This window comes from Macaca nemestrina, chromosome 2 (genome assembly GCF_043159975.1).
Source record: "Macaca nemestrina isolate mMacNem1 chromosome 2, mMacNem.hap1, whole genome shotgun sequence".
Taxonomy (NCBI): Eukaryota; Metazoa; Chordata; class Mammalia; order Primates; family Cercopithecidae; genus Macaca; species Macaca nemestrina.
The window spans coordinates 40626376-40640369 of NC_092126.1; the positions used below are offsets into that span (position 1 = coordinate 40626376).

At 46.2% G+C, this 13994-nt stretch overlaps 1 protein-coding gene across 8 annotated transcripts in view; it reads right to left on the reverse strand.

The window, feature by feature from the left end:
- Positions 1-13994, reverse strand: part of LOC105469933 (DAZ interacting zinc finger protein 1 like) — a 56371-nt gene that overhangs the window by 13452 nt on the left and 28925 nt on the right. For all 8 annotated transcript variants that reach the window (XM_071090969.1, XM_071090967.1, XM_071090968.1 and 5 more), the window contains 6 exons: positions 12990-13118; positions 11577-11639; positions 10195-10335; positions 7818-7848; positions 6660-6713; positions 3107-3240 (listed from right to left, as the gene is read on the reverse strand). In XM_071090969.1, coding sequence (XP_070947070.1) covers positions 3107-3240; positions 6660-6713; positions 7818-7848; positions 10195-10335; positions 11577-11639; positions 12990-13118 — 552 coding nt within the window. The remainder of the gene's footprint in view (positions 1-3106; positions 3241-6659; positions 6714-7817; positions 7849-10194; positions 10336-11576; positions 11640-12989; positions 13119-13994) is intronic.

The following is a 13994-nucleotide window of genomic DNA, read 5'->3' on the forward strand; positions in this document are numbered from 1 at the left end:
AAAAAGGCAAGGTATTCAGGCAACAAATAGTACAGTGAATAGAACAGTACCTCACATCTCAATACTAACATTGAATGTAAATGGCCTAAAAACTCCACTTAAAAGATACAGAATGGCAGAATGGATACGAATTCACCAACCAAGTTTCTGCTGTCTTCAGAAGACTCACCTAAACTCACATTGGGACTCACATAAACTTAAGGTAAAGGGGCGGAAAAAAACATTCCATGCAAATGGATACCGAAAGCGAGCAGGAGTAGCTATTCTTATAGCAGACAAAACAAACTTTAAAGCAACAGCAGTTAAAAAAGACAAACAGGGACGTTACATAATAATAAAAGGACTAGTCCAACAGGAAAATATCACAATTCTAAATATATATGCGGCCGGGCGCGGTGGCTCAAGCCTGTAATCCCAGCACTTTGGGAGGCCGAGGCAGGCGGATCACGAGGTCAGGACATCGAGACCATCCTGGCTAACACGGTGAAACCCCGTCTCTACTAAAAATACAAAAAGAAATTAGCCGGGCGTGGTGGCGGGCGCCTGTAGTCCCAGCTACTCCGGAGGCTGAGGCAGGAGAATGGCGTGAACCCGGGAGGCGGAGCTTGCAGTGAGCTGAGATTGCGCCACTGCACTCCAGTCTGGGCGACAGAGCGAGACTCCGTCTCAAAAAAAAAAATAAAAAAATAAAAATAAAAATAAAAATAAATATATATGCACCTAACATTGGAGCTTCCAAATTTACAATACAATTACTACAAGACCTAAGAAATGAGATTGACAGCAACACAATGATAGTGGGGGATTTTAAGACTGCACTGACAGCACTAGACAGGTCATCAAGACAGAAAGTCAATAAAGAAACAATGGACTTAAACTATAACCTACAACAAATAGACTTAACAGATATTATAGAACATTCTACCCAACATGAACAGAATATACATTCTATTCATCAGCACATGGAACATTCTCCAAGACAGACCAAATGATAGGCCACAAAACAAGTCTCAGTAAATTTAAGAAAATTGAAACTATATCAAGTACTCTTTCAGATCACAGTGGAATAAAATTGGAAATCAACTCCAAAAGAAACCCTCAAAACCATGCAAATACATGGAAATTAAAAAACTGGTTCCTGAATAATTGTTGGGTCAACAATGAAATCAAGATGGAAAATTAAAAGTTATCTGACTGAACAATAACAGTGACACAACCTATCAAAACCTCTGGGATACAGCAAGAGCAGTGCTAAGAGGAAAGTTCATAGCATTAAATGCTTACACTAAAAAGTCTGTGGTCAGGCACAGTGGCTCATGCCTGTAATCCCAGCACTTTGGGACACCGAGGCGGGTGGATCAGGAGTTCGAGACCATCCTGGCCAATATGGAGAAACCCCGTCTCTACTAAAAATACAAAAAAAATTTAGCTGGGCGTGGTGGCGCATGCCCGTAATCCCAGCTACTCAGGAGGCTAAGGCAGGAAAATCCCTTGAACCAGGGAGTAAGAGGTTGCAGTGAGCCGAGATTATGCCACTGCTCTCCAGCCTGGTGACAGAGCGAGATTCCGTCTCAAAAAAAAAAAGAAAAAAAAGTCTGAAAGAGTACAAATACATAATCTAAGGTCACACCTCACAGAACTGGAGAAACAAGAATAATCCAAACCCAAGGAGACAATGGATCAGGACGAGTGGCTGAGGAACGGGCCCAGAAGCCTTGGGTAGCAGCACTGGAGGTCCTAAAGACTGCAGACTGTCCTTAAATGAGGAGGGAGCTTCCCAGAGTGGGGATAGTCAGCATCACTAATTACCAGGAAAATGCAAATCAAAACCACAATGTGATACCACCTCACTCCTACAAGAATGGCCATAATCAAAATATCAAAAATTAGTAGATGTTGACATGGATGTGATGAAAAGGGAACACTTTTACACTGTTGGTGGGAATGTAAAGTAGTACAACCACTATGGAAAACAGTGTGGAAATTCTTTAAAGAACTAAAAGTAGATCTACCATTTGATCCAGCAATCCCACTACTGTGTATCTACCCAGAGGAAAAGAAGTCATTACATGAAAAAGATACTTGCACATGCATGTTTATGGCAGCACAATTTGCAACTGCAAAAATGTGGAAGCAGCCTAAATATACAATCAACGAGTGGATAAAGAAACTGTGATATATATACATACCATGGAATACTACTCAGCCCTAAAAAGGAACGAAATAATTGCATTTGCCGCAACCTGGATGGAATTGGAGACTATTACTCTAAGTGAAGTAACTCAGGAATGGAAAACCAAACATCATGTGTTCTCACTCATACGTGGGAGCTAAGCTATAAGGACGCAAAGGCATAAGAATGGTACACTGGAATTTGGGGTAAAGAGCACGGGGGTGGCGAGGGATAAAAGACTACACACTGGGTGCAGTGTATACTGTTCAGGTGATGGGTGCACCAAAATCTCAGAAATCACCACCTAAGAACTTATTCATGTAACCAAACAACACCTGTACCCCCAAAACCCATTGAAATAAAAAAAATTAAATTTCAGATATTTTATCTCAAAATAAAATATACATACATATATGTAACTGCTAAAAAACTATAGGAAAATATGTTGTTATTTCTCAAAAAAAACCCCACAAATAATTGGTGCCAGACATAGCTTTCAATGATGCCCACACACAGCCACCTGCTGAGTGGACACAGCCACATATACCACAGATGATGGGCTTGCAGATGGATACTTACCCAAGGGGGGGACCTGTCCATAGGCCAGATTGAGCCAATTAAATTCCCTCTAGCAAAAAAATTAGAGACACAGAGGGAAGTAACCAATGAGTGGAGAACACTGAGCAGTGAGGACTCAGGGTAGCATCACCAGCCAAATAGGGCCAGTCTTGAGAAGCTGCTGGAGAAACACAGGAAAGATACCACACTGCCACTGTGAAGTGAGAAAGGCGTGCAGATGCCAAAGGAGCCCGGGCTGCCAAGTGAGATGAATGAGCTCACAATGCAAAGAACAATCGATCATTTGTCTGTTTGAGAGTGCTTAGTGTCTAAATCGTAGGTATCAGCCCTTAAAACGGTGGCCCTGAAACTCACCTTCCTTATCCCCATGCTTTCGAGCTTCTCTTCCAGGGTGTCCTCCAGGATTGGTCTGAAGTGCTTCAGCAAGGTGGGGTTATGCCTCAGAGCTGCCAGCACCTTCTGCTGTTCATCCTCGGAGTCGTCCATCTCTGTAGCATGAGACAATCACCCAGATCAGCCTGGGCACCTGAGTTCTCTGTTCCTAAAGCCCCACTGCACCTGCCAAGCCCTCACACTGCCAGGGATCCTGGTCTCTAGCCTGTGAGCCCAGGGCCACTGACCCCTCCTGAGTGTCCATCCTTGGGTCAGAAGCTGGGATGTTTCTGCTCCTGGGTACCGCTGCCTTGGACTCTCCACACATCTTTACATTTCTCATCCCCCGCCAGTCTGGATCTCCAAGACCTGGGCTCAGTCAGTCCTACCACAGGTTAACTCAGAACTTGGAGCTTGCATTTGAGCCCTTAAAGCAGCTTGTTCTCTGGGCTCCCTTCTGATCTCAGATTCCAGGCCCCACTGCTGTGGGTTCCAGCCTAATCCTAGCCCCACCTGATACCCTCATCTCATTTCCATGCCAGGCTCAATTCTGGTCCAGGTGATAAACTGGTGGACAAGATAGACAGATCGCTGCTCCCTCAAGTTTACTCTCTAGGCCGGGGATTCTCCCTCTAACTTTAGCATATGTCAGAATCACCTGGGCATGGGTTAGAAATTAATAGTCCCGGCCCGGCACGGTGGCTCACACCTGTAATCCCAGCACTTTGGGAGGCCGAGGCGGGCGGATCATGAGGTCAGGAGATCGAGACCATCCTGGCTAACACAGTGAAAGCCCGTGTCTACTAAAAAATACAAAAAATAAGCCAGGCGTGGTGGTGGGCGCCTGTAGTCCCAGCTACTCGGGAGGCTGAGGCAGGAGAATGGCGTGAACCCGGGAGGCGGAGCTTGCAGTGAGCCGAGATCACGCCACTGTACTCCAGCCTGGGTGACAAAGCAAGACTCCATCTCAAAAAAATTAAAATAAAATAATAGTCCCTCACCTCACCCTCCAATGAGTCTGATTCTATAAGTCTGGGGGAGGGCCCTAGAATCTGCAATTTAACATATTGAGATGATTCTTATGGAGGTAAGCCACAGACCATACTTTAAGAAATACTGATCTGAGGCTAGCAAAATAAGCAATTACAATTAAATGTGGTAAGTGCTACAAAGGAGCAGTCCAAGGTGAGTCAGGAAAGGCATCCTACAGTGTTCTTCAGGTTCCACGTGGGGGCCTCTGTGGTAAGAGTGGGACCAAGCCCTTTGACTCACTCAGTAGACATTAACTGAACAAGTAGCATGAGTGTAATCCGGCTAAGGCTGGATGCTAAGGACAGCGAAGCTCATCTCTCATCCCCCAAGGACCTCACTCACAATCAAGGGTGGTGAATTTCACCGCTGGCTGCCTGTTGGAATCACCCCAGGCTGATTCCATCAGAATTTCTCAAGGTGGACCCAACACTTGATATTTATATTTTGAATTCTCTAGATATTCTAATAAACAGCAAAGCCTGAGAAACAATGATTCTAGGACAATGGTCTTTAACTGTGAGCCAAAGGATCAGCATTACCTGTAACTTGTGAGATGCAGATTCTCAGCATCTACTCCAAACCTACTGAATCAAAAATTCTACAGCTGGAACCCAGAAATCTGGGTTATAACAATCCCTCCCCTACCACCCACTCACCCCCGACCCTGCGTGGTTCTGCTCAATCAAGTTTGCACCAGGACATGAGCCTCAACCTTGTCTTCACATTAGAATCACCTGGGGAGCTTTAAATGCTACTGATGCCTGGAGCCCAACCACTCCATGTTCTGCTTTAGGTAATGTGGGGGTGTAGCGTGGTCCTCTAGACAGTTCAAGCTTCCTGGGTGATTCTTAATGTTTAGCCAGTTGTAGACAGCCACTGGTCTCATGATGGTTCTCAAACTTGAGCAAGAATCAGAATGCCCTGGAGAATGTGTGAAAACAGACTGCTGGGTCCTGCCCCCAGAGTTTCTGCTTCAGTTTGTCTGGGATGGGGTCTGAGAATTACAACTCTGCATTTCTAACAAATTCCCAAGTGATGCTGTTGCCTGCTGGTCTTGGATGGGAAGAGGTAGACAAACAGTCTGCTAAGCAAGTAAAACCTCCACTGTAACAGCACGAGCACGGCCATGGGATCCCCCTGACTCATCGATCTCAGCCTCCTCCTCTCTAGAACCCTGCATCCACTGTTTGAAGATGTGATTCATCCTACCTGAGGACTTTGTGTCACTGAACAGATACTTTCCTCAAAAGTTATATGCAATTCTAATTTTTACAACTATATCCCAAGGTTAAATGCACTGGGAGGGTAGGGGGAGGCAGCAGAGGACTAACTGGTTAAATAAATTTTAGTTTGTCCATCTAAGGGAAGACTGCAAAGCCCTGAAAAAGTAATGAAGCAGTTCTCTTTAAAGGGATATGAAACCATTTCTCAAGTAAGTTGTTAACAATACAACTGACAGCAGAACAATGTGTACAGTGTGTTCCCATTTGGGAAAAGGGAGGAGAACGGGTACACACATGTGCTTATATTTGCACATACTCCCATGTAGCATGAGACGATACACGAGAAACCATTAACAGTGAAACTTCTGGAGAGGAAACTGGATAGCTGGGCAGAAGGGAGGCCTGCTTCTCACTGCATACCCTTTTACACCATTCCTTTTTTTTTTTTCCCAAGGATTACCATCTCAAAAATAAAGAAAAACATTACATTAAAAAATAAAGTACCCCGTGATGAGCTCTCTGATGGCACAATTAAAATCTGTCTGGGCGTGTCTGTGGGGAACTTTGAAATTGTCACATTGCTGCCTTGCTCAGACGAATGGGCCCTGGTCAGCAGCTTTTCCAGTCAGCACTCACTCATCTGTCCTGGGAGCTTCCTCTCCCTGACTATCCTAAGAGCTCCTTGCAGTCTGGGAGCATCTCTCTTTTTCTCACTTTTCTTTGGCATCCCTTGGCTACGTCTGGTTGAGAGGTCTGCGAATCACAGTCAGTCACCGAATAGGGTGAATAAAAACAGCAGGTACCCAGTGCTCTGAAAAGGGAGCCGAGGTGGATTCCTACGCATTAGTTAGGCCCTGTGGGACCTGTCTGCAGCACACTCACAACGTAGAACAAAACAGCAAATGCCGTTTTAAGACAACTCAGCGAGTTATCTTCCACTGTTCTGCATAGTCACAGGTGAGAGTCAGTGGGGCAGGCTGTGAATCAGAAGTCCCTCCAAAACCTCACTCAGCTACCTTCTAGCTTTGTGACTCTGGACAAGCTAATGACCTCTCTGGGCCTAGGCTTCCCCATCACTAAACCAGCAGATTGTATGTCAGTATCTGCGTGTCACATACCTGGCACACAGAAGGTGTTAAGAAATACTATTTCATGTCCTTAGTTCCCTCCACTCCAGCTTTGGATGTTCAGATACAGTTAAGTAGAGAGAAACTAAACAAGAAGGAGGGCAAAAAATCTGTTTCTGCACTGGACACCCAGGAAAGAAAGTAAGGTCCCACCTTCCTCTGGAGAGTCCTCCTCTGCGTCCGCAGCCTTTGGCACCTCGTGGGTCCCTGAAGAGAGGAGGAACGGTTAGTGGCGCCGGTGCCCTGGACCCCATCCCAGACTAGGAGAAAAGTACAGGACTCCAGCTGAGTATAAGCCAGAAAGAGAAAACCCTCCAGTCAGTTCATCTTGACTGTAGAAAGGCAGGATGCAGCAGACACTGGGGGCAGAAAAATCAGAGTCCACACACTAGCTCTGCCCCTCACTATCTGTGAAAGAGGCAAGTCCTTGAACCCCTCTAAGCCTCAGTTTCCCAGTCTAGAAAATGAGGATAATAATATCGACACCACATTCAATAGTGAGCCCATGTAATGAGATGATGAATCTGAAGTGGCTGGGGAAGGGTGTGGCACATGGCTGTTATTACTGGCTCTGTTCTGGCTCCATCCCTCAAGAAGTTCAGGGCCACAGGGGTCAGGCCTCTCTGAACTGGCTGCATGGCTGGGAAGGGGATGGGAGGAAGGCAAGATAGGAGGAAATGTGAGTTTGCAATAAAAGGCAGAAGTGTAGCTAAAGCCATAGGACAGGGGAGCTGGGGGTGGAGGATGAAGGGCCAAACTTCACAAGGGACTGTCCAAGGTCCTCTAAACAGGAGTAGTCCCCTGCGGGTTGCCGTCTACCTTTAGATGCCAGCACCTGCACCCCATTACACACAGATACACGCATCCCCACACCAGAGTACCCAAGAGGAGGAGACTGTATATGCCAAACAGGACACATTCACATGGGGTTGGGGTCAACTTCCTGAACATTGGGAACAAGGTAAAGGTTGCTGGCAACGCTGAATCCTAATTTTCCTCATTCGCTGCAGGCATGGTGAATTAGAAAAGCCTTCTCAAGAACCCCCACTCTACTCATAACCACCCTCCTCCCCACTGCCTCCATCCCTCTACAGACAGGAGCAAACCAGGCAAGCAGCTCTGCCAGCTGCATGGAAAGCCTTCAGCACAAACGCAGCTGCAGGCCGTGTGTCCCAGACGCCTGACACTACACGTCCACAGGCGGCTGTCACCCATCCACCACCCGTGAATTGATTCGGGGAGAGGGCAAAGGAGGGAGAAAAGCCAGACACAACAGTCAAGACTGCTACATGCTGCCCTGTGTAGACTTACCTTCCACCTTCCTGAGGGACAAGGACTGGATCTGCAAAGAGGTGGAATAGAGCGGGTTACAACCAGCAGAGAATGTTGTGAGAACTCTGCTTCGAGCAGTGTGTCTGCCTAGCACAGTGAGGAAGGGATGGTTACTGATTCCATGCCTCCCATTGGGAACTGGAAGGAGCTCAGATGCACCACCCCAGTCCCCTGACACATCTCTGGGGTCCGTGTGTGAAAGGGAATGGCAGCATGCTCCATTTTCCAAGGTGGGGGGGCAAGAATGTCCCCTCTTCAAAGAAGAATTAAGGCTCGAGGGCAGGAACCCCATAGAAACAGAGTGGGACAGGCACACAGTTGTTCCTATTGGTATAATTCATGGGAAACAGCCAGGGCAAGGGAGAGGCTCCCTCCCACAATGTGGGCATCTGAGCAGAGCACTCCCTGGGAGGAAGGAGTCAGACATGATCCAGGACAGGAGGCCAGATGTAGACATTCACTGAACGGTCTGCTCAACCCCCCTGCTCCAAGAAGTTCCTCTTCCTTCCTCCTTCATGGCTGCAGGCAGGACAGCCACAGGTGTGTGGCTTCACACCACAGCCGGACCCAACGTCAGGTTTGGGCAGAGAGCTCCGGACTGGCAATGAATGAAATCAAGAGCTGTTGGCAACCAACTGTTTGTGGTTTTCTTGGTTTATATATTTGTTTGTTTTACCACATGAAACAGATAAGAAGCAGAAGCTGATCTTCAGGGTAAAAGGGAAAAATAAAGCAGTTACAGAGAAAGTAACAGAGACACACAGAAGAGGAAAACTGACGACCACCTTCATGTCTCTGGTTTCAGTTTACTCCCAGACTCAGCTGCTCCCTGCCGTGAGCTCTGTGAGATGCTCCATCTACCCTTATGACAAACTCCCTTTTCTGCTTAAGTTTGGGTTGCTTTTTATCACCTGCGGTGGCACATACTGATATATGACTCATCCAGTGTCCATTCCCCACTGCTGTCTCCTTTGCCTACCTCACTCCAAACTGCAGAACTAGCTGTTTACTTTCCCAGCCTGCTTTGCAGCTGTAGTTTCCCATGTGACACAGCTTTAACCAGCAACATAGATAAGCACAAGTCTTGGGAAGGGACTATGTCATCAACTTCTTCTGCCAAATATGGTTGTATGGTTGGGACTACAGTAGTCTGCTTGCAACTATGAAAGTGAAGCGGGAAACAAAAGTCATCACACTGAAGATGGTAAAAAGAAAAACACAGTCTGGATTCACAATGGCATACTTCTGCTGCTAACCAAGCCCAGCAACTGTCACCTCTCTTGCTGTGACAATAAAAATAAGCCCCTATTAGCCTATTCTGTTATCTTTAGCCAATAGGCTCCTAACTGAATCATTTGCAAACAAGAGTTCTGAATAACATACAGGACATTATAGCCAGCAGGGAACATTGTGGAAACTCTGCCGTGGTTTCCTCCTTAGGACACCTCCAGACTAGAGTTCAGTGCAGAGCTGAGTGTTTTGGGGGGGAAACTGAAAAGTAGCAAGAGAGTGGGGTAGTTATGTCACCTGGGTGAAATGTGGCTGGGTGTGTGGGAAAGCACAAATAGCAAGGGGTGCAGGAACAAGAGGCCAGGACTAGGCAGTAACAGTGGGTGCTCAGCCCAGGGAAGTTGTGTGGAGCCTGGTCCATGAGGTGGGTGGCAGCAGAGGAAGATACAGATTTTCCACAGACCTGGGGCTCGGGAGGGAGAGCTCAGCCTGGACTGGGCAGAGAATTGTCAGCAATAGGTAAAGAGTCACAGGGGCCAGCTTTAGGAGAAAGGTGCTAAGTGAGTGCCTTTTCATCACACTGCGTTCTCTCTCACCTCATCAGAGACTGTTCCTTTATGAAAAAGGTACTGGTTAAGGAATTCTGCCTGAGAACACTGTGTAAAAAACACAAGCTTTGCATTCTTCCTGCCTGGCCAGGGTTAAATCTCATCACTTACAGAGTGCCCCATGAGGACTTGAGCGAGGCACTTCCCTTCTCCAGTGTATTTCACCATCTGTCAAATGAAGATGGGGAGAAGGGGATGCCTACCTTGAAGGACAGTAGTGAGGCTTAAACGAGGTAGTAAGCAAAGTATCAGTGAGGTGCTGAGCATTTCACATGGTCTCTGCTGTTAGAGTGGCCCCATCTGCCAGCAGCCCCTAAGGAGACGGCACATCTTCAGCCTGGAAGGAGGCAGCTACAGCCTGATGATTTTGTGCCCTTCATGCCAGAGGACTTTTCTCTCTCCTTAAGGAGCCTGAGTGGTAAGACTAGCACTGATAAGCCCAGAAGAATCCAAGGAGATCCTCACAGGAAAGAGGCCCAGGGACACCAAGGCCTGGCTGAAAGCGGGGACAGACCTACCATCTCCTCCTGGGAGGCAATGATCCTAGCTTGTTCCTGCAGCTGGGCACGGAGGGCGCTGATCTGGCGCTGGGACTGGGCAGCTGCCTTCTTCTGATCCTGAGACAGGGAGGCCTGGAGCCTCTGGTTCTCCTCCTGTAGCTGGCAGGCACAAGATGGCTGGTCAGTCAAATGTCTGCAGGGACATCTGAGTGCCCAGTGTCTGCAGGCCCAGCACCTGTAGGCAAGTGCCGGGCAAGCACGGTAAAGGATTTTGAGACCTGGACAAGCTTTCTAACAAGATTACCTTCAAGTCTGGGGACATTTTTGTGCTGTGCCTGAGAAGAAGAAAGAATGGAAGGCATGCGTTTAAGACTAGGAGAAAAAGGGCTGTCTGTCAGGTGTAGCCACCCACTGAGGAACAGTCAGATAAATTAAAACCATTTGAAAATCATCAAATGGATGTTTTTAGGTGAAAACAAGAAGTGAAGAAAACAAGTTAACATGCTACTTCTGATGTAACAGTGGAAATAAAGTGAAAATATTTATTAATATTTGCATAAAGAAACTTTAGAAGAATACAAAAGAAAGCTATAAAAGTCACCTGAGCAGTAGGTGTTGGGGACGGGTAGATGGAACAGGTGGGAGTGAGACTCTACTCAGTGTAACTTAATATATTTCTCCTGTTTTTGGAACAAATGTGAACGTATTTCCCATTTGGAAATGCTTCAGATAAAATAAAACCATCACATGTGAGTGATCATGCTTCCCTACACCACAGTGAGGAGCGTCTACCATGGACCAGACTGATCTAAGCCTTTTCATCTTCTGAGCTTTCTGCGGGCAGAACCTGGGGCTCTTATGAACCAGCTTCCTCCTCAACTTGCCTCCTGCTCAGGGCACTTTTACAGAAGCTGTTTGCTCTGCCCTGAGGCCCACCGCTCCCTGTTCACTGTTCTCAGTATCCAAGTCCTTCCCTTCGGACTGCCGCTGAACTATCACAGAGGCCCACGGCCGCCTGCTTCTCTCCTAGGGTGGGGGAATTTCAAAGAAGAGCCCAAATGTGAAATGACCAGGCGATTCATCTGAGGGTTATGGCACAACCCTCCCTGGAGGGCCTATAGGGGTCACTGCAAAGAAGACCACAGAACAAAGGATGTGTTTGATTCAGAGGAGAAGGCCTGGAGGGCCCTGTTCCTGGACAGGGAAGCTGCTGGCTGGACAGTTCACCCCTTCTGTGTACTGAGGAGACAGTAGCGAGGAGCAAAATCTGCAGCAAATTATCTGCCAACCAGTTCTAGGTGAGATAGGGGAGATGGTGGGTGAGGGGACATGGAGAATGCTGAATTCTGAGAGGAGGTCACGGGAAACCAAGCTCCCCGAGATCACCCAACAAAAGCTACCTCTTTCTTCTCAGCCACGTGCTCTTCATGCAGTTCCTTCATTTTTCTTTTCCACTCCATTTTCTGAAAAAGATTAAAAGCTTATCAAATGGACCCTTGGGGGTATTAAAACATATTATAAAGCTACAGGAAGTTAAAAGTACTGGCTCATGGGTAGGCAGACAGAGTAGTGGAATAGAATAGAAAATCCAGACAAAGATGGAAATAAATGGAAACAGTATGAGGAGAGGGAGATGGATTATTGACTAATGGTGTTGGAACAAATGGCTAGCTACCAGAAAAAAAAATAGGAGGTTGGATCCTTATTACACATCTTAAACCAAAATATATTGTAGGTGGGTCAAAGATTTAACACAAAAAATAAGGCCATAAAAGTACTAAAAGAAAACACAGGAATGTTGTCTTTAAATCTCAGAATGGGAAAGGCCATAAAGAAAATATGAGTAATTGGATAATTTTGACTACATAAACATGAATGTATTGTTGTATGGCCAAACCATAATAAACAAAATTGAAGGACCAACAGAATACTGGGGAAAATAACCACAAGTAGAACAACAAAGGGCTGAGTTAATTTCCATACATTATACAAACTCATAAATTGATAGGGGAAACGTCAATAATAGAAAAGTAGACAAAGAATGTGAACAGAGTTCTCGGGAAAAGAGTGGCCTCTTTATAATGTGAAACCTGTCAAACATCAATCAGCAGAAACACCTTACTGCTGATTGTTAGTTAGACTTTACATTTTTTCTCAAGATTCTCGGACAGCAGAAAGAGAAACACAACATGATTTAACACCTGTACCAACTACCCTTCTTTGCCATGGAATTATCAGTGATACAGACTATTTTATAACCAGACTGCAGTAAAATTCATCCAGGGGTGGCCACAGCCACCTCCTACCAGCCCGTGAGAGCAGACTGCACAAGTCTTCCTGGCTCCATTCAGTGACCTCACATTGATAGCAGGAAATCGGCCATGGTGGGAGTATTTACACCATGGAAATTGGCAAATGCTACAAATTAAAGTTTTTTAGTTCCAGAGAGCTGTTTGCTAAACAACTACCATCACAACACTGGATGCATCCCAAATATCATCAAACCCAAGAGACTATCACACTTTCTAAGAGTTGTTTCCAACTAGGTTAGAATTAGAATGGGGCAAAGGTGTCAAATAAGAGACAGAGTTTTATGTATTTTTTAAAAGATCTTAGGCAAATCTGACATTGCACACATACCACCAGCCTTACCTGAGAACCCTATTCTATGCTTTCATGTACTGGCAGAAGGTCTGAAAATACAGAACTTTGATGTCCTTCAACTTCTCTACATTCATAAATGAGAGAATATATTGGAAGAGAAGATGGCTCTCGGCTTCCTCTGGGAAGAAAGGCATGGAGCATCAGCTCACCTGAATTTCTGTCTTCTCTCTCAGGGCCTGAAGCTCCTGTGCCTGCCGGAGCCACTCCTCTGACTCCTCATCTCGCAGTGATCCCAGGTTGGACTCCATCACACTGTGGGACTGCAGTGCCCGCAGTTTCTGAAAAGGCCAGGGCACAGTTTTATTCAGATGAAGATCTCATCATGATGTCAGATCAGAGGGGCACGCCTTACCCAACTCATCCTCCCAACTTATCCTCACTAGATACCTACACGCCTACAAATATTCACACAAATCAGCATTCCCCTGTACAAGGGCTCTCCTGGGGGCTCAGCCCTTGCATAGAAAAAGCAATTCCATGGAAGAACAAATTAAAGAGTGTAGTTTCCATTTCACTTAAATTCTGCTATACTCAATATCCTGAGCTCTCCTGACTGCTGTCCCATTTCTTCCTCAGTCTGGAATAAGCTGATGAGAATGAGACTCTTAGAGCCTATGGGGGGGTCGCAGGCACCCCAGGCTACTCCTTGAGGACTCCTGCCTCTCTCCCTACAAAACATCCTGGCTGTCTCCAGAAAGGGCTTTGCACAGCTTGGAGTAGAGTCATCGATACCTGGTGATTCCTGGGCTAGTAGTGTGTGTGACCTGAAGGAAAAGGTACAGAAAATCGGATCAAAGAGAGGATGCCTTTCCACCCACCTATGATTATTTCTTATAATATATGACTGGTGTAGTAACAAAAGCAACGTATTTCCATCTGTATGACTGTATAAAACTCATAAGCCCTATTAAGGCTTTAAGGAAGTAACTGCAAGTGCCTAAGTTTAACTTGGCATCATTCTTGCTAACACTTCTCAACTATTGCTAAGCAATACTGGTTCCAAAGGTTAACAGTTTCTAAACTCCTTGAATATTATCAGAGAGTCAAATGCTTGATCAGATGTATGCACACCTCCCGGGTTCTGATGTGTCACTCCTGGTTTCCATATGCTGCTTATGACACACCACAGAGCTGACTTTCTTGGCAGTACAAAC